This window comes from Archocentrus centrarchus, chromosome 12 (assembly GCF_007364275.1).
Source record: "Archocentrus centrarchus isolate MPI-CPG fArcCen1 chromosome 12, fArcCen1, whole genome shotgun sequence".
Lineage (NCBI taxonomy): Eukaryota > Metazoa > Chordata > Actinopteri > Cichliformes > Cichlidae > Archocentrus > Archocentrus centrarchus.
Genome location: NC_044357.1, coordinates 14,214,986 through 14,236,047, shown reverse-complemented (window position 1 = coordinate 14,236,047; position 21,062 = coordinate 14,214,986). Strand labels below are relative to the sequence as shown.

At 42.7% G+C, this 21,062-nt stretch overlaps 1 protein-coding gene across 2 annotated transcripts; it reads left to right on the top strand.

Moving 5' to 3' along the window:
• Positions 1-872: 872 nt before the first annotated feature.
• On the top strand, positions 873-19,397 carry zbtb7c (zinc finger and BTB domain containing 7C). Of its 2 annotated transcripts, none has more exons than XM_030742883.1 (4): positions 873-1,010; positions 15,825-16,550; positions 16,632-17,299; positions 17,719-19,397. In XM_030742883.1, the coding sequence occupies exons 2-4, from the start codon at positions 15,840-15,842 to the stop codon at positions 18,338-18,340; spliced, it is 2,001 nt and encodes a 666-aa protein (XP_030598743.1). In that variant the 5' UTR covers positions 873-1,010; positions 15,825-15,839; the 3' UTR covers positions 18,341-19,397. The 2 variants fall into 2 exon arrangements, with proteins under 2 accessions (XP_030598743.1, XP_030598744.1); XM_030742884.1 differs by lacking the exon at positions 873-1,010 and adding an exon at positions 9,938-10,056.
• The last annotated feature ends 1,665 nt before the right edge of the window (positions 19,398-21,062 follow it).

Sequence of the window (21,062 nt, the reverse complement as noted above, 5' to 3'; positions counted from 1 at the left end):
CCGATTAATAGGTGACCTCTCTTCCTGAGCTACAGCCACCCCTTAACTGAAAAGGAATACAGCCGAGCTTTTGCAGCGACTTTTTTCTGGAGCCTGTTTGACAGACATAGGACCCACTGATGCCTTCTGCCCCGTTAGTGCCCAGCAACATTTACATGACTGATAGAAACCCTCTTATTATATTGCCATTATGCTGCATTATAGGCTTCAGAGCAACACAATGGTTCCTACATCTTGCCAGGTACAAGCTGTTACAGTAAAGCACACGCCCAAATACATTCAGACACTGTCAACGAATCTTAACTACCGTACCTTTCTTAAACTCCTTTCATTTCTCCCCTGATATGTCTTTTGTTCGATACCTGATACGAACCCCCGGAGCTCTTGGTTGGCACAGGTAAAGGCCCACCCACTTTTTCCCCTTTCCCCTGCAGATCAGCCTCAGTATGATTATTTTATTCCCAGCTCCTGTCTCACTGCTTTGTGTTTCTAACCCATTCTCCTGGTTTGGCCTTACCCCAACTCTCCTCCAGTGCCATCTCAGGCTCCAGACCTTCAGGCACTGGTCAGGCCTAAGAGCAGTCTCTCAGCCCTAGTCACCACCACAGCTAAGCGCCGTCATTTCTCAGCCATAATCATACCACCCCGGTCAAACCTGCAAGCAGATTTTTAGGCTTGGCTTGTGAATGTTAGTGTGCATGTCACTCCCCTCCCCTAAGCACAGGTGGACTTGTAGGGAACGTTGCCAAATACTTTTGGTTTAGAGGGAGGGAGGGGTGTTGGCTGAGGCTGGTGGGTGTAGCAGTTTTTGTTTTGTTGTGTTTCTTAGATAACCACTTCGTGGAGCGGTACCTTTTCACTCCCCCAAATCACGGACACACCTTCAGAGCAAATTTGAGTCTGTATCGTGCCTGCTCTCACTTTCACAAGTCTACCAGTGCTGAGACAGTGTTGAGTTTCCTGACAGGGAGTGAGGGAGGAACTGAAATCAAAACTTCTCTTCTTAAAAGGTCAGTAACATCTTGCTGTCTCTTTTCATTTTTTCTGTTCTTTTCTCCGTCACACTATCATTTCTCATCATCCAAAAAGTCATAATGTGAGGTTTGTATTTTCTCTCTGTTCTGGCAAAAATTTCAAAGCATACACAAGCTGCCGGCTACCTACTGTGCACCAGAATCAAACTAACGGATGGCTGACCTTTTGCAGAACCAGGCTCTTCTGTGTGCCCATTTTAACTTGCAAATTGCAAGATGTTTCAAAGTTTTCATGATAGGATATACAGTTTAAAAAAAAAAGAAAAAGGAACTGCTCAGCTATGCAGAAACTTTTCTGCGCATATCTCACAACAGATGTGCGCACAGTGAAAGACTCCCCCCCTTCAAATAACAACCACACACTGAGAAGGAAGCAAGTGAAAGCATGACAGAGCTGGAACAGATTGAAAGACTGATATCATTTTTACTGTTACTTGTTGTTGTAGCAGCAGCTTGTAGAACTACATGAAGATTTATCACACGTGACTTTAATCTTACATCTGCGACTGTAAGCTCAGCCCGAATACAGTCTGAGTATGCGATGCCTCAAATTGACAAGATAATAATAAGCCCATCTGACACATGGGTTAACATCTGTCCAGCAGGAGTCTGTTTAATCAGCCAGCGAGCACACGCTCACATTTAACTGTAATCGTAGCTTCAGATTCAGTTTCACTGCGCAACAGATGTGGGGGCAGAGGTGTGACATTCAAAATTATTTCACTCTTCCTGTGACTCCCCATCAAATGCCATGAATAACTTCAAGAGTATTATTAAAGGGTGATAAGATATAATACTGATATCAAGGTACTGCAGTGTTCTTCAGATGTCATAAATGGATAATTTTGCAATATGTCAACTGTCCTGCTTTCTCCTGTTAGTAGGACAGGCAGTGTCCTAACCGATGAGTCTTGCAGGGTTAATGCAAACTTTCCACTGATTTCAAAGAAACGTGCAATCATTATATGTTTCATCGTGAGCATAAACCAGCTGTGGTTTCATTAACAGTTTTTAACAAATCATTTCAGTTCCCAGCACAGAACTAAAAACAGGCAGTTGTGGTCTAAAGCAGCTTCACAGCTCGTGGACCACATTATTAACAAGTTCTTACTTTAGGTACGCTGTTTGTTTCCGCTATCAGACACAAGGTGGATCATATGAAAATGAATGGAAAATGCGAAAAAAGCAGCTTCCTCAAAATGCAGCTCGAATGTGCTGCAAGGTAATAAAGGGAATGTAGCAAAGCAAAACTTCAAATACAATAAAGCGGCATGTACATCAGCCGGGAGGCTTATCAGCTTTCATCATTAATAAAAAAAATAAAAAAAAAAACCTATAGAGCTTTCTTTCCTGTTACTGTGAGGTTAGATGGGGATAAAAATCAAGTACACGCTACCACACCTATTCTCGTCTGACTACAGCCCCATGTCTGCGTCTTTCTCTCTCTCTCTTGGATTAGTGAATTGAACCTGATCCTCGCTGGTCTTTTGTTACAGGGCCCTGCTTACGTCGGCGTGTTTAACAAACATTACCCGAGACAGATTTCAGCCATGTTTGTACAACCTCACCTATAGTGTGCCGTGCAGATCATAACAAGCCAAGTTACCTTAGCGAACCAGCGTGTAAGGGCATAAAAGTGCTTGACTAAGAGATTTTAACTGTCGTGAATTCATTTGTCAAATGAATGAAGACACGGCTTCATATCTGAAAAAGAAAAATTATGCAATGTGTTCATTGTGAGACTGACAGTGAATGAGTCCACACGCCTTCTTCCCACCTGACAGCGTGTGGGCATGCCCATGTAACAGCATCCACGCGGGGATACACAATCTGATGCTAACCTTCTGTGACACAGATGTCATCATGACAGTTATTCTAAATCAGATTCAGTGTTTTTTTTTTTTTTTAAAAGCCTGCTTGGAAAGTAAGGACAAAAATCTGATCCGTTGGGCGCATACCCACAAAAACTTGTGCTCAGGTTAATGTGCTGCGTGTGTTTGCATGTCTACAATGGCAGAGTAGCCATTTTTGTGTGCATGCGTGCGCGTCCGCCCTCCTCCGTAGGATCGAGGTCCAGGTTTTGTTGTGTGTGGAGCTGGGCTGGGTGAGTAAGCCGCCCCTCACAGATGAATAGAGGATGGGAGGAGGCTTGAAGAGGCTGCCGTGGGTGGGAGGCCCGAGCCCTGCCAAAAAAGCTCCTTCTGTGGGATTTGTGTACTTTTGCGTTCCTCACGAAACACAGCGCCTGGCTCGAACGACAGAAGCAGCCAGGGGAGGCAGGCATTCACGCTCCCAGGGGTCGGCTCGATCACACCCTCTGCTTTTCAAGCTTTAATCCCATCTTTCCGTTTACAATTTCCACCGTTCATTTTCATCTCTGTCCAGTATTTTTCTTTAATAAAGTGACTGATTATGTTGACACACTTTAACTTCTAAAAGACTCACAGTTCCTGCTTACCACCTACCCCGACACCAAACTCATAAACACAATACAATCAAGACTTTCTTAGTTATTACTGAGCCACATAAATGTCAGTTTAGTTTTGAGCTGTGTTTTTTCCTTTCTTTTTAATCTCAAACCTCTCGCCTACCTGCAAAAAACCAAATTCAATCAAACACAGTAACTTGTTTCATGTTATAAAGTTCTATTAATAATGGAACACTTGCTTTGTATTTACTAAATCACAGAGGAAATGTGTCTTGTAGTGGTTTTTATGCTTTCCTTAGCAGGGTCATAGTCATCAGAGAAATATTTTTGTCAAACATTTTAACATCTGAAATGTCAGTGGCAGCCACAATTTGTAATGTGGTTGTGCAGTGAAGCATTTCACATCAAATTGTGGGTGTTTCCTGAATGTTACCTAGATAATACAAAATAGGCCCCTGTAACCACTAGCAACCCACCTAGCTTTAACCCGGTGACAAGAACAAACAGACACGACTCTCAGCAGTTTGGCTATCAGACAAAATGCCTGCCTAGTAAAAATCAGAAAATTAAAGCTCTACTTTGGAGAGCACAGCCACACATGCAATGTGGGAAACATGTAGAATATAGAGCCGCGTGTCATTCAGCGTCAGGGAGTTAGATGAAGAAAAGAAGAAAGGGAGAAAAAAAAAAAAAGAGCACGATTTCATAATGTCTAAAAGAAAGATCTGGGTTGAATAAGTGGGTCCACCCACCTGTGTGTGAGAGGCAGTGAGAGAGAAAGCAGGGCTGGATGGCAGTTTTAGAGACATGAGTGTGTGGGTTAGGCTAGCTGGCCTGCTTATGCTATCTAATCACTGGGAGAGAAAGGAGAGCAACATGCCTTGATCCACCCACCTACCCCAGACAAACAGCAGTTAGCCTGCTAAGTACTATATGTAGTCGCCTGCAGCTCGAGGTTGAACACGGGGAGATAAAATGTGACAGAGTGCGCAGGTAACACACACACACAGAACAATTATGCCTCATTCTGTGCTTCGGAGAAACAGAGACGTGTCAATCTGGAGGCCACTGTGGTTCACGACTGCACGTAAGGCAGCGTTTTAGTGTGAGCTGCCAAACACACAAACCTGCAGATTTCAGGTGGAAAGAATGCTAACGAGAGATCATTCACTATTTTTATCTTTTAAGCAAATTAGCCAAATTTATTTTCACCTGGTTCGTGCAGATTTAAAATCTCTTTGTCTCAGAATACTTGCTTTTCACATGTGGATCATTTTAAAGCCGCACCGTTTCCACTGCTTCTGTTTTGTCACAGATTAGTTACCTGTGTGATACCTGAGTGGGTGGGATGAGATTGGGTTCGCCTCTAAAAATAGCTGACCTATGCATTAGACTTGTGTATTTGTGAGTGCGCATGTGGTTCACTGTGGTCCACCACCTCGTGCATGTGTGTGTGTGTGTGTGTGTGTGTGTGTGTATTCATGTGTGTGTTCCATGACAGGCATCTGTCTCCCCTGCCCTGCAGCCTGACTGGTTTTAATTAGGAGGTGCCAGAGTGCCCGAGGGCTCTCCTGCTGACACACACACGTACACATGCTCTCTCTCACACTCACACACACAAGCATACATGCATACACACAGTACCTGAGGGCAGACAGAGGCTGTCCCACCAAGGCTGGCCTCCTTCTCGTTATCACCATAAGGAGTTGTCTTCATTCACCTGACGACCCCAAAACACGCGCAAGCGCTCACACACAAATACTGACGCCAAACCAATCCAATGAACACAACACAATGCATTGTGAAGTTGCATCTTGCTTGTGGGTGCATGACTCTTTCTACATTTTGTTGGCATTATTAGGGCTAGAATATATTCTTCAAAAAAGTGGCCTCAAACATTAAGAATAATCATATTTGCCTTTAAGAAAACACTCAGTGGGTTCTTACAAAGCAGCGCAGCCAACTGCATAAGACTATATAAGAGTGTGAATGTAAATCTGTCTCTCAGTCCTCGCAGTTCTTTACCTCCCTTCTGGCAAAGCTTCCCATATTTATTAGGGTGTTTGAAAAGAAGGCACAATGGGAGAAAGTTAAAGCCCAAACAGACAGGTCAGCAGACAGGAAACGCCCTCATCTCACTCACCCGAATGGCATGCTCCAAGGTGAGTTCTAATGACCTCAGTGCGATGACAGATGGGTGTGTGTCTCTGTGAGAATTTGTCTGTTACTGAGCGAGGCAGAGCTTGCAGTGGGTTTGAACACATTTAAACCTCCCTTTGTGTTTAATCAACATTGCATCTCCAAGTGCCTTGCTGTCCTTGGACTTCTGGAGGCAAGGGATGTTGACTTGGGAGGCTGCTGTGATGCCGTATCTCCGGACAGAGGGGTGGGGGAGTGGATGCCTCCCTTTCCTGCTTCTCTCCCACACCAGGCCACACCTGGCTTCTGAGCTGGGGTATGAATTTGGGTGGTTGTGTTTGTCTGCCTCTACAGTTTTTATAAATCCTGGGAAGGTCGGCTAAGCCCTTCCTTGAACTGTTTTATCATATTATTGGGCCATGTGTCTGAGTGCAGATTTATCTATAATTGGAAAGTGGTTGGTCACCTTTGCAGAGGTTAAATCCTTATTTTTCCAACTACTTTGGTCACTTTTGGATATTTACGAATCGATGAAACACTATGAATCCCTTCCGAGAGACACTTTTTTTTAAGGGTTGGCCATTATTCCAGCAGGTACTCTAAAGCAAAGTACTTCTAAAAGCTAGTCTGGCCACTCAGCAGCCATCTTTGTGATGCCTCTGCAGAGCTAGTTTAGGTTAAAAATGGTAAGCATCTATCTAAGTGAATGGGGAAAGTATCATAACTTATTGAATCACCAGTCAGATCTGATTTATGAGGGAAAGCTTCAAAGATTTTTCTCAAAACAAGGTTTCAAAAACTCTCCACAACATTATGGTTCAATAAAGGTTCAATCCAGAGTTCTGATAAATGCCTCTGCATCATCCAACAATAACCACCATCTTTGCTGTCACTGTATTCCTCAAAGATTTCTATTCAGGGCACTTAAAGGACAACCTTTGTGCACGAGTTTAAATTAAACAACAAAAAAATCAGTTTGTCGCCCTTTAGAGCAACACAGGGAAGCATTTTCTTATCCGACGCCCATTAACAGCAGGCCACAAATAATTTCCAAAAATCTTTGATAAATATATCCTAAAAATGACAATATTATGTCTAAGGTTTTATTATAAACTTAGTTAGGTTAGTTGCTTCCAAGCATTCTGTATCCTGACCTTTAGTTCTACTTTCGTCAGCTCATCCAAGTGTAACAGAAGTGCTGTTTGAGCTCTGATGGTGCAAATATTTGAAAATGGAAAGCAGTAATACTGTATGTAAAACAGGGGGGGAAAGAAAATCAAAATTAATATGTTTCAGTAACTGTGGAGAAAGGTGGTGTAGACAGGCCGCAGTGTGTGAAAAAACATAACCTAAAAGGCGAGAAGTCTAGGATCACTCTATTTTGTACCACTGACACATGCAGAATCCACTCTGTGGTATGTGGCTGCTGCGCTGCTACAAGACCATCTGAGATATGCTGATGAGATCTTGTCAGACACATTAAGAAGAGCCAATTTTAGTCGAGCTCAGATTCGCTAAAAATCCGATCACCATGTTTATGATACTGCGCAGAAGGCCAAGCTGAGTATAGCACCAAAGTTTTCATGATATCAACTTTATGTAATGATGCTTCACACCCCATCCCCCATCCAAAGTGCCAATCTGGTGCCCTTGTATGTGTATCTTGCTGGGAGCAGCAGGTGGCAGTAAACAGGTACATTGACACACCAGTCAGAGAGACAGACAGACAAAACAGATGACTCTTACTCAGCTCTCATGACTGTGAGCATGCAGACCAGGCGGCGAGATCCACCGCTTTTTGCTGTCGCCACACTCGAGAAAGGGGAGGAGAGGAATCGTTTTTTTTACCTACAGAAACGCAGAAGACTGAAAGACCGAGAAAACATTTGATTGCTCTTTGCAAAACTGTGAAAAAATATTGCCATTTTCAAATTTTGCCTTTCTAAACATTGTCATTAAGCTTTTTTTGGCCTTGATGCACATTTCCACACAAGATTTTGTCATATATGTAGTCATATAACTTTTTATGCATTCATGTACCATCGCTGCAGCACCACATTCTGACAGCAGTTTGTCCTGAAAAAAAAAATTATAGAGCTGAGATTGTACAAGCATTTTTTTAACAGTGCCTTACACCCCTTAAATGAAACTACATATTAATTGAGACATTTACGAATTTTCATCACAAAAAAGAGCTGCATAGCAAACCTGTGTATTTAACAAATTGCATGCCAGCGCCACTAGATGACTGTTTTCAATCTGCAGTTCAAAAGCCTGCAGTTTTTTTCCGAGTTTAGAACAAAGCAATCCGCACAGGTACCACTTACAGAGCGCTGCTGTGACGGCAGCAACGTGTTTGGAACAGATAGTCGAACTTTTAGGAAGACAAATGCTGTTTTTCTGGCCGTCTGGCTGGGCTGCTAGCAGTTAGTGGCTTACCCTGTTTATATATACTAGATGCCAATGTGAACTGGCCTCAGCTCTCACCCTGTACAAAACAGTGTAAACCACCGTGGGCATGGGCTGTGGTTTGCTTTGGTCCATTTTTTCCCCAAGTGGAAGTGGGCACAGCAGTCTGATGTACGCTCTGATGTATACTTGTTTGTCGAGGTTAACTCAACACAATTTGACTGCCTTCGCTGTCTGATTGTCGGTTTTGATATGTGGATGGTTAGGAATATTTGAGCAGATTTGAAGGTCCAGCAACCACCAAGCAAACAATGCCTAAATGCATATTCTACCTTCATGGATGAACATCTGCTCAGATTTGATTGCTACTGCCCGTACCAACAGCAAAACTGCCGCTCTCTCATATTTCTTTGGCGGCACAACTTAAATGAATAAAAACAGTTAAGTATGAAGAAGGGTGTGGTTTAATGATGTCACAGGAAAGCCCAGTGGCTTTTTCGACGCTGTGAATGTGCTTTGTCATAACATTTGGCTGGCATGTGAACGCAAAGGAAACACTTGTTCTTCCCTTTTTCTTTTCTCTCCTTCTTGCCATCACAAACATCTGACTCAACATGCAAAGCAGCTTAATAAGCAATCCTTACTCGATGTTTAATGTCTCCTCAAAACTCCTGCTGAACTGCGCTTCCTCCTCTGTGCTCAAGTCTTTACAGAATGGCTTATTTCTACACCTTTCTGCATGAACTTCTTCCTCCTCTCCACAGGCTGAGGTGGTGGTGCTCACCAACTGTTACCCTGCTTCTGCGCTTTCTGACTCAAAACAGGAATCTAACGTTGGCCGTCTGCTCTTCGCGGCCGGGTTTTTGAAACTTAGTTGAAACAACGGTTCAAAAAAAAAAAAAAAAAAAGAAAAAAGAAAAAGGTCTGTCAACAGATGCTTGTGGTATTTTTTTTTTGCAGTGTTTGTGGTCTAATTCTGTCTCAGATACAGACAGCTTTTAAATAATACAGCCTTTTAAATTAACGCCACTCACTGAATCAGCCAGTTTAATGGGGTTATGCATAGTCTGTCAGGTCAAAATAGGTCAATTTATTAGGTTATTTTTCAGAAATTAGTCAGTTCTTGCTGAGTATTAATTTCTATAGGGGGTCAGCGTGTGTCTTTCTGTGGAAATCCATTGTCCCTATAGCTTTTCATATACTAGTTTTATTACAACTTTCACTTTGAAGTAAAGCGGTTTTTAACAGAAAAGAGCGGGACTCCATTTAAAACAGGTGTAAGACTAAAACTAATCTGATTTAAGTTGCAGTTGCATTTCTGCTTCTCCTCGTCTCAGTTTGAGACTCACCAACTTTTCTCTCTCTCTCTCTCTCTCTCTTTCTCCTTTCCATTTTTACCCTCCCTCAGTCTCCCCAAACAACCCCTTCGGGTTTCTTTGCCCCGGTCCCTTTCTACCAAAATCCACTCTAACACAACTAAAAATTCATTTTGTCTGACCTAAATCAGAGGGTGTCTGCGCCATGGGCTTATTACACACTGCGCTTAAACTTGTGTTGTGGAGGAGGATGGGGTATTATTATCTTCCAGCTACCCACCCTGCTATAAAAACTAGTGGTGCGACATCTCCACAGCGCAGAGCTGCTGCCCTCCCTCCCTTCTTCCTCTCACTCTCTCGCTCGTCCTACATGAGCCACACACAACAGTGAGCCTGACTCTAAACTCCACACAAGCCACTCTGCTACACAGACAGACCCAAGAATCACACTCTGCTCTCCTCTGCTGCGCTGCTTTGCTTCTCTTCATTGGATATTCCTCCTGGGCTGTTTTTTTTTTTTTTTTTAAAGCTTTTTTTTTTTTCTTTTTGTGAATGGGCATCTGAACCCAGTGTGAGGAGCTTGTGAATGGACTGACTGACAGACGGGCAAAGAGCGAGGCAGCTGTGTTTCAATTAGAGAGAGCTATGCTGAGAGGTCAAGTGAGGAGCAGCGGAGCTTCTTAGTAGTCTGGAAATACAAAGACACGTGAGAGGAATTGAGAAACCAAAGGTACGGTAGGTGATGCCTGCTGAAATCTGTGGAATGCTGGGGAACGTATCAAGACATGTGTAAATCTATGTGGGTGCCAGACTTCTGGAACACGCACATGGATGCGTGTCTGTGCGTATATGTGTGTAATAATTTCTCAGTATTACAGAGTGTGTGCGTGTGTGTGTGTATGAATCAGCTTGCACTTTTGGGTTATATGCATCACTTAGTGTTTAAATGAGTGCTTTGGACCATAGAGGCCCGAAAAGGTGCAAACAGGTCAATAAAACCACTTAACGACTCATGTCATTATTTAGGCTGCAGTGTAAACACTGTGCTGTAAAAATGCTGGAAATAGCACGAGCATTTATAGCATCACAACACATCTCGGAAATGCCAAACATAGTAGTTTCGGTGGACTTAAGTGTCTGTTTTGTCTCCAAAAGTAATTACACATTTCAGTTTCCATATCTATATGACATTCTCCATTAAATCCAAAACAAATACTCAGGTAATTCATTAAGTTAAAAAAAAAGGGAAGGGGGGGGTGTTTTTGGAGCGCGGACAAAATAAAAAAACATGTTATGGATTTGAGGCTGAGCTGGAAATTATTGTTTACAGCCAGTCAGCTTATAGACCACTTACCTCATGAAGTTACAAAATGCAGTGACCTGTAGTGCCATTACAACTGTTTACCCGCTGTTGTTTCACTTGCTGTTTAAGTTTTTTTTTTTTTTTTTCTTCATTAAATTCTTCGTTGGAACCAAGAGTAGAAAATTATAAATATAGCTGCAGTAGAACTGATTTTAAGTGGCGTATTATAGAAAGCATTCATATAAAGATGCAAAATAAGGCCGTACTGTAATACTGAGGTGCTGGTGATAAACTACATGCTGCTACACACTGATCAGCGTCACACTGATCTATGCTAAACGTCTGCTTCGTCATTTATTGATCACATCTCAATAATCTTCACCTCCCAGTGTGTAGCCTAATAAAGACATTAAATATCATCCCCTTTAAATCCAGTGTATATACAGCCCGCCTATGCAGGGATAGATTTTACATGGCAGAAAAACACACATAAACATGAATCAATGCAAAATTATGAAACTGAAACTACATTCGAACTTCTGAAAATGCTGTAATTTTTATTATAAACTGTACCACCCTTACCCGTGGTGCTGACGGCAATCTGCCTCCGCTCATTTTTGGGAGGTCTTTACTCTGACCAAATGGAAGAAAATATTAGATGATTTAGAATAAGAAGTTCTCTGCCCATCATTTCACTCTGAATGATTGTGATGGGAAAAAAAAAATCTTTAGTTCTTTGGCAATCAAGTAAACTTTTGGGGTGACAGAGACAATGGCATGTAGCTGTGCCCCCCCCCCCCCCAACAAAAAAGAAAAACCCTAGCTGGACATTTGCTGAATTAACTAAGAGAATAATAAAATATAACAATGAATTTATTGGCACCCCATTTTACAACAAATCTCCGTCTCTTAAAGTTTACGTTTAAAGTGCACGGCTGTAAAAGTCACTGCAGCTCAGAGGCCAATCGTTTTACTCAAATGATAACAATGCTTAAGAAGAAAACTGTGCTTTTGTTAAAAAAAAAATTATCTATATGACTACACACACTAATTTCCTGAAACCCTGTTTGCTCTAAATCAGCAGAACCTGCTGTTAAATTCTCAGTTTTGACCCTGACATTTCACCATTACCACGAAGAGAAAAATAAACCCGTCATGATGTTTAACTGGCATTATGTCCTCCTTCCTCACCTGCTCTAATTGACAGCAATTAAGATAAAATATAAAATCTCCCCCTATGCGGCCTAAAGCCTCAAAACTAACAGTCACCATGGAAGTGTCTCCTCGAGGTGCACTGGTGTGTTTCACTGGCGATAATGGACTAGTTTACACAGTAGGTCAAATGAATGTCTTCCCTTAATAAGGGGGTGAATTTTGGCTGTCAATACTATAAATTATTGGCTGTGCAATTGTCCATCTGTGACAGTTGTTTCGCAGGTGTTTGCTATAGGCACTCAGTGACAGGGGTAAACTCTGGCTGCTGGTGATTTAGCATTTGGGTCAGGTGGATGAACGGGCCTGACAGGAATAAACTAGGCACTGGGTGTTGTAGCATACAGGCCAAATGAGTGTCTGCCCGTGACAAGGGTTGAGATGGACATTAGCTGCTGATTTGTGGCCTGAGCGGTCAGGGTTGGGGACAAGTTAGCCACTCTACTCTGGGCATAATGATGATACAGCTGCAACATAGACAGAGTAAGGTTGAGGAGAAGGAGGAGGAGGTGGTGGTGAGGAGGAAGAGGAGAATCATTAGGAGGAGGTGGTGCTGGTGGTCAGTGCCCGGAGAGCAGATGAAGTTCTTGGGAGGAAGACGACACTGGATGGAGGTGACACATAATTTGGGGCGGGAGTGCTGAGTTGAAAGTGTTAGTGACTAAGTGAGGCATGAGAGGAGATGTGGCCAGTACAGGAAGACAGAAAGCGAGGGAGACAGAAAGGCCTTTATTAGAGGTCAGTTTAGTAAATGAGCTGAACTCAGTATGACCTTATTTTCACACATGGAAATGCTTCCTTTAAAGCAGTGTTTTATTTTATTATTCATTTTTATTTAAAAATTTAGCCACCTCATAATTGCAGGTTGATAAATCTGATGACTACTTACTGAGTTTAGCTTTAATACTAAAAACTTGGACTTGCTTGGAGAAGGGATAGATTAAGAGCCACTCTGGGCCCTTTCTCAAGGCGTCGCCACCCTTGCTACCCTGATGGGTGGGTGGGGTGTGCCTGCGTGCGTGTAAAGGGTTAAGACTGTTTGGCTGATGAAATGTCGCTCCAGGACCTTGTGGTGGGAAAGCAGTGCCCTCCTCCCCTCCCTGTCTATGTGGCACATCCTCCTTAGATCCTCTCCACATTGTAATTAGGGGCCGGCCGCTAAGAGCTAGTGCTAGCTAGTGGCAGGCAAACAGTGGGAACAGGAGGGGAGTGGCGCTCGTTGGTTCAGCGGGTGAACAAACAGCAACAGCAGCACGTGTCCCATAGTTCCAGGAGTGGGTGGGATGGGTCAAGAGCAAAAAGAAAAAAGAAAAGAAAAGAAAAAAAAAAAAAGAATGAGAGACAGTGAGTTTGCCAGGCCCTCCCAGTCTCTTTCTCCTGCTCTTATCCACTCAGTGTTGTTCCAAGCTCTGCACTATTGTTTGCCTTGGCAGGCTGTTGCAGGGAGGGGCCCCTCCGCTGGTGTTTGTGCAACCTGTTAGGGAACTTTTAGGGCCATCTGATCTCTCCCTGCTGGAGATTCTCTCACCTTTTGCCTAGGCTATTACTTTTAGGGATGTTGTGCACATGGTGTGGAATACAATATATTAAAAAAAAGGATATTGTTCTATTCTTTATAAAATGTGAAGCTGTGGTGTGCGCTGCATACATCATCATAATTTCCATTTTAAAAATACCAACCAGTCAGCCACTGTAACTTTCTCTGCCGCTCGAGGTCGGTGCATGTGTCCGCGGACCCATATCCTACACTGCCACCTCCTCTATAGACATTTTAATTATGTCCACACTGTATCAATGGCATGAACATGGCAACAGTTCCCTAGCAACAAGATCGACAAGAATAAACTACATGTAAGATTGGTAAGGTATCCGAGTTGTACACAGGTACATCTACAGGTGAACTCAGGGATTTTCTGAAATCGTTTTCTTTTTTTTGTTCATCTTGTTTTTCCTTTTTCTTCTGGTGTGATTCACTGCAGGAAGCTCAGGAAAGTGAGACACTTGGGTCTGTGTGTATATGTGTGTATGTGTGTGGCTTCAGAGTTGGCCCATTTCGAGTCAGCCAACAATGCAGTTGTGGTGTGTGGGGCCGCTTCAAAGTATTTATCTACACATGCCTCCAGTGACCACCAAGTGCGGATGGCTAAGTTTGAGCTCTATTCATAGATGTGAATGAATGAGCACCCTGCCAGTGGAGGTTTTATCACTAGAACTGTAAACAACAGTACAGTGAATCAACAGGTAGGAACTCAGGCAGCTGTGGAGTGGGAATGTGAAGAAAAAGAGCAAACCGAATGGAGATTTGTCACTGCATTTAGACCTTAATCTCCTGTATCAGGCACTGTGCTGTAAGTGAAATGAGTGAGGATAGACTGCAAGTAAGCATTTTGACAGGATACAGTATCTAGAGTACAATCTGACCTCTTTTGTCGTTTTCTTCACTTCTCACCACATCCCAGTCACACACACTGTATTGTTCCGATGAACGTATCAGCTTGCTTCTTTCTCATATCTGATAGACACAGACAAGAGGGATGGACATTATAAACATTATCACAGGAAAGCTCTCACACACTTTTTTTTTTTTTTCTCAATCACACCTCGCAGTTTTCGAACTGAAAAACGTTTAAAAGCAAGAAAATCAAGAACTGCTTTAGGTTTTATCAAGATGACGGGCTTTCCTAACTCACACGCTTGCTACAAGAAATCGTGATAACACATTCAAGAATAAATATTATCCAACGTGATGTTTGCTCAAAATGAGACATGCTGTATTTACCACTTGTTGCCTTTGCTGCACAGATGGCACGCAAACAAGCATGCCTACAGTATATTTTAATAAAGCTAGACTGTCACTCATTGTGTTAACACTATCGGCCTCAGTGAAGAGCCTCCCCTTATTCGCATATGAAAGCTTTTTGAAAGCCTTCATCTTATGAATGGACACCGCTTGTCACCGGTGACTCGTCGTTTTAAACTGAGGCGCAGCCACTTGCCGCCACCGCTGCACTCTTTACGTCGGCGTTTCAGAACCCTGTCCTATTGTTTTCTTTAACAGGCCTTCATCAGATCCTGCTCCATCCACGTGAATAACTCAGTTGAAGTTTACAAGGCAGAGCCTTTACATGCCCGGGAAGCACGAAACCAGCTATGTGCATTTTAAAAGAACTATTATTCACTGCTTTCAGTCAAAATGAAAGTACATGTGACCAGTCATCAAATGCCAACAGGAAATTAAAACAGGACCCGTTTAAAGCAATCTGCATAATATTTCACACTTCTGTAGCGCGTGTCTCATACACACTTACACTACTCATTTCATGTCACACAGCAACACATGTGGGTTTTTTCCTGAAAGATACCCCCATATTCAAAAAAACACAAAGGGCTCTTCAACACATTTATTAATACTGAAAGCATTTTCTCATAACATCCAATGTGAGAAAAGTGCCAGAGGGGCTACTGTGATGAGTAAATCAAAGTGTTTACAAAGACATTCAATACATGCAGTGCATCTGAAACATAAACATGTACAGTAAGTGTTTTAAATACTTTCCAATATGGGTCATTACTCATTTGTTGTTTTCTTTTCTTTTTTTTAATGATGCATTAATATTTTCTGCTTTAAAAATTGAACAAGTTGTCACTGATGTTTTTTTTAATTAGAAAATAAAAGCAGCACCTTTGGGAAATGTTTTAGAAAGATTTTTTTTTTTTATTGTGCATTAGACTTTTATCCTGAAAATGTCCTCAGAATGCTGCTGAAAAACACACTGTGGTTTACTGAAACATTACCAAATGATCTATCTTTGCCTACAAAGTTGAAGCCACAACATAAAAGATGGAAATTTGAGCAAAACTGAATGTTGTTAAAATAAATATGAAGTTACAAGTTGAGGATAAGAGGATTTCTTTTTTATTATTATTCAGAATTTTCATCAGATTTTTTACTTTGATTGCTTTTGTCTCTATAACCATCATAGGTAAAGAGGGAGAAGATGGTTCACCACAGAGAGGAGGACCTGATCGGAATTCCCTTCCCGAATCACAGCAGCGACGTCCTCTGCAGCCTCAACGAGCAGCGTCGTGACGGGCTGCTCTGCGATGTCATCCTCATCGTCCGCGACCAGGAGTACCGCACCCACCGCTCTGTTCTGGCCGCCTGCAGTCAGTACTTCAAGAAGCTCTTCACAGTGGCCACCACTGATGGCGGAGATCCCAATCACGCTGCAGCTGTGTACGAAATTGACTTTGTGGCTCCTGAGTCTCTCACAGCCATTCTTGAGTTTGCCTACACGTCTACTCTGACTGTGACGGCGTCTAACGTCAAAGAGATCCTAACCGCGGCTCAGATGCTGGAGATACCCTGCATCATCAACGTTTGCCTGGAGATCATGGACAGCGGGGGTGGCGGTGGTGGAGGCAGGAGAGAGGTGGAAGGGGAAGAAGATGAAGAGGAGGAGGAAGATGAGGAAGAGGAAGAAGAGGAGGAGGACGAAGAGGAGGATGTTGGGTCGAGAAAGGACGAGCACGAGGAAGAGGAGGACAATGTCAGTGAGAGGTCACTGCAGTCGTCGGAGAGCAGAGGGGAGCAGACGCCTCTGGGGATGGAGGATTCGCCGCCTCCGAGCACCTCCAAGTACCACCAGCAGTTTGGCCTGCACAGGGAAATGCCCCAGTCGCAGTCTCCAGAATCCATGAGAAAGCAGGTACACTTCAGCGGACACATTTTAGTTGCTAATCTCTTATTTTTTAGACTCTATAACTAATGACATTATCTTTTGTTGCAGGAGGGTATTGAGACTCGAGCTCTGAAAGATTTCTCCATAGAGTCTCTCCTCCAGGAAGGGCTATACCCCCGCATGCCAACACTGGACAGGAGGTCCAGCTTTTCTCCTCTCCTCCCAGGCTTCTACCCCCCAATGTGGGCTGCAGAGTTCCCAGCTTTTCCCCAGCAGCTCCTAGACCCAACCCACCATCCCCACGCGAGAGCTTCACCGCAAACCAGGCTCCCCCACAGCTTCCCTGCCTCCGCACCACTTGAACCTTCCAGACCCCTCGATCTAGCTGTGAAACGAGAGATCATAAAGGAGGAGATGAAAGAGGAAGTCCCGCCCAGTATGCTCCAAGGTGAATTGCTGAAGGAGTTTGTCAGCTCGAGCTTGGACAGCGCTATGAACGCAGGGTCGGTGCCATCAGAGAATCACCCGCTGAGTCAGATTAAGGATGAGGCAGACTTTCGATCATACCTGAGTTTTCTGAGCTCTGCGTCCCACCTGAGTGCGCTGTTCCCCCCCTGGCAGCTGGAGGAAGAGAGGAAGATGAAGCCCAAAGCGTCACAGCAATGTCCAATCTGCAACAAGGTCATTCAAGGAGCTGGGAAACTGCCGCGACACATGAGGACACATACAGGGGAGAAACCATACATGTGCACAATCTGTGAAGTACGATTCACCAGGTATGTGGAAATCAAACCAAGTGTTTTATGTTAACAAGCCACATTATCTAGAGTTTTCATCTTGCATACAATGCACATATGTAGAAAAACTGCAGGGTTAACGGAAAAGTACCCCATGCTCTTTTCACTGAGGTTAATCTGTTTTCACCTCATCTGAATATCAAAGAAGTGGAAAGCCCCCTCTGCTTTGCATTAGTGGTATCTCACTTACTTACATCCTCCCACTTTGGCATAGTTTCCACTTTTATTTTTAGAGCAGAACTTTATTGTTGACACTAAAAGCAAATGATCTGCACTGGCTTTTTAAAAAATCAGTCACTAAATCAAGATGTAAAAGAGACAAAGGTGCAGGGTTTGAATGTTAATCTTTCTCCCCGGTGCATACTTTGTGAAAGCATGTGGTTTTGTTCTTTTCTCAGACAAGACAAGCTGAAGATCCACATGCGTAAGCACACAGGTGAGCGCCCCTACATCTGCCTTCACTGCAACTCCAAGTTTGTCCACAACTACGATCTGAAAAACCACCTGCGCATCCACACGGGCGTCCGTCCCTATCAGTGCGAACACTGCTACAAAAGTTTCACACGGTCCGACCACCTACATCGACACATCAAGAGGCAGAGCTGCAGAATCTCACGCCCCCGACGAGGACGAAAACCAGCGGCTTGGCGGTCAACACCTACAAGCAACTTCTTGTGTCCCCCTACTGCTGCAACCAACAGGTTTGAAGAGAACAGGTTAAGCCCTGCATACCAGGGGGTCAAGAGTCACGGACTTGGGGAGTTGCTCAGCCTCGGGAACAGGGGTCAGGGGTTTAAGAGTGCGGACGCTGCTGGCAGGGAGAGCAGGGAGGAGCTGCGAGGAGAAGGGAAGCATGTCACAGAGGAGGAGAAGGCGGGAGCGGGGAGGCAGAGGGGAGTGTTTGCCTTTGCCCTGGCTGGAGAAGAAGTGCTTACCCAATCTCCATATTATGCTGCGACCTCTAACCCCTGGGCCATGAGACTAGAGCGGGTTCCACCCATTCCCGAGCCGGCCAAATGAACACTGGTCTGTAGAAGACAAAAGAAAAAAACAAAAAGCAAAAGAAAACAAAGAAGATGTTTTTAATCTCTGTGTCTCTTCAGCTCCAGAAAGCTAAAGCACCTTTTTACACAGAGAGAGAGTGACATCAATTAATCATTTGAAGCCTGCTGATGTGGCAAAAAGACAATGTGGAACGCAAACACCAGTTAGATAATTAAATCAAAGACAGACTTTTGTCACCTTGACATGAGTAGTTCAACACAGGTCTCACTATTCACATTAATTACGGTTCTCTTCTAGTGTGACTAGTAACACCCGTGAGCGGCTAACCGTACGATGCCATTGCCGACCGCGATAAAAAAAGGTCTATTTCTTCAGCCCCGTGAATGTTTACAAATTCTTTCATAGCATTTACACAGAAGCAAATATTCTGACTCTGTTTATGAGGAATGCTGTTTCATACGTGTATATTATTTGCATTATTTATTTACAACACTGTACAAAAAAAAAAAAGGTTTTCATTTAAAAATGACATAATTCCATTCCTCTGAAATGAAAAATGAGGCTTTTAAAATGCCGAATGCAAACACATGATCTCCTGTACAAAAAAAAATTGATTTATTGGCAAAAATGTTATTATAATATTTCAGCCTCCCAAGAGAAGAACAGTTAAGCAGATGTAATTAACACAAAAGGAAAATGAAATATAAATAAATAAGTAAATAAATAAACCTTCACTGAGACAATTCCGTTTTATTTTATTTAGTTGTGTTTACGTGTTGGAAAAGAGCAGCGCTCTCAAAATAAAAGCATTTAAAATGCTTTGATTCTTTATTATTTTATAGTTTTCTAAAATAAAGGGAGCCCACTTGAAGACTTAATCAGGAGACCGGATAATGTGCTATTATCCCTCCACCGCCTTCCTTCTCATTTAAGCTCTTTTGTCTGCACTATTGTACATATAGACCCAAACTTTTGGCCATGGTGGTGTTAGTTACGGTTCTGTTGCTGATGTTGTAAAAAAAAAAAAAAAAAGAAAAAAAAATGAAAAGTTCTTTAAAGACTATGAGAATTCCATCCAAAGATGTGTGCTTTGATATTTCAGACTTGAATAAAATTTTGTTTTAATGTTTATGAATATGTGTCTTCAGAGGATGTATATTTGACTAATCGACTGCCGCCCTAGCTACACAGTATGCTTGTGTATTTTTTTTTTCCTGCTGCAACAAATCAATAATTTTTTTTTTCATATAATGTTCATCTCTGATTTGTGTATAAAGAAGTTCAAAAAAAAATTATTTGAATTGAAATGGGAAAGTATTTTCTTGCTATTTATGCGTATTTAAATGAATGAGCCTTGGCTATATTTTGCAAATCTGTTTTATAAAGACACTAAATGCAAAACTTTGCTTTTGTCTTTGAGTGTTTATGGTGGTGGTGGTGGTGGTGGTGGTGGTGGTGGGGGGGGGGGTAAACATGTGTTTGTACTCCTATTTCTTTTAGATCCTGATGACATTTTTGGAAAGCTTGGAAATTTGGGTTTTGCTGCGTTTTGCATAAAGTTAAGATTAGATAGGGTTTGGGTTTAGGTCAAGCAAAGGTTAACAATCAGGCATGTAGTTGGGATTGGCGTTGGGATGGGATTGAATGGAGTAAGAAAAATGCAGCAAGAGAATATAGTAAGAAAACACAGTATCACATGTCGGTGTGGGTCCAGTTATGGATGGTTATATATCAAATGGTAAGTGCTAATTTTGTCTTTTATAATTCTGTGACATATTTTAAGCACAAAGCAACACAGAAACACAGAAATAAACAATTGTACCATAAAATTATCATAAAATGTAATAATACGGGCGCTCAGTCATGAAAATAACCCTATTCCAGATCCATTTTTACTTCTGTGGATGAGGAATTGAACAGTCAATGGAACACCCCCCCCCCCCCCCCCCCCCCCCCATCCCCTCCACCCTCCACCCCCCACCCCTTTCAGGTGTCCGCAGACTCTAGAAACCCCGAGAGGTGCCACCGTATCACAGAATATTTTAGAGGCATGGCTATTTAGGCATTCATCCATCACTTTTATATCAGGCCATTTAATTACACTAACATTCAGCTTCTTAAGAATGTGGTGGTAGTGGGATGCTTTCAGCCTCCTGCCCAAAATTTTAATCGTGCTATTTATGCATCATTTCTGGAGGCATGGCTGCCATAGAAGCTGCTTGTGGCCAAGAAGTTACACAATAATTTAAATGTCTTTATTAGCATAAAAAAAGGGGCGAGTGAAATTAGTTTTATCCAGTAAATCAAGTGTAGGCTTTGTTATCTGCTATCTGCTCTTCATAATCTCTACTGCCACTACACTGTTTATTATTCACACCCACACAAACAACACCACAGAGCTCCTCAGCTGGAGTTTTATAGGTAGGCAGCAGTACTGTGATGTTGGGTTGATATCCCTGCTGAGGTCAAGAATATGATTGTATCCTAAGTAGTATAGATAAAACACATATTTGCCATTAATGAGACTGAAATTGAATGCAAACACAAAGAGTACATAGTAAAATGGATCTTGCAGTGAGTACTGCAGAGCACAGAAACAGAAAAGTGTCACTTGAGAAGTGACAGACGGAGTTGTTTAAAGTGTTACAGGAATGATTAACAGATTAACCCTTGATAAGAAAATGCAGATGACCTCGTCTAAGACACCTACATCCTGCTCCCTCTGCATTCAGCTGAA

Coding starts and splice junctions, on each gene's coding strand:
- zbtb7c (XM_030742883.1), top strand. CDS start 15,840: ATGGTTCACCACAGAGAGGAGGACCTGATCGGAATTCCCTTCCCGAAT. Junction 16,551..16,631: donor CAGAATCCATGAGAAAGCAG/GTACACTTCAGC, acceptor CTTTTGTTGCAG/GAGGGTATTGAGACTCGAGC. Junction 17,300..17,718: donor TGTGAAGTACGATTCACCAG/GTATGTGGAAAT, acceptor TTCTTTTCTCAG/ACAAGACAAGCTGAAGATCC.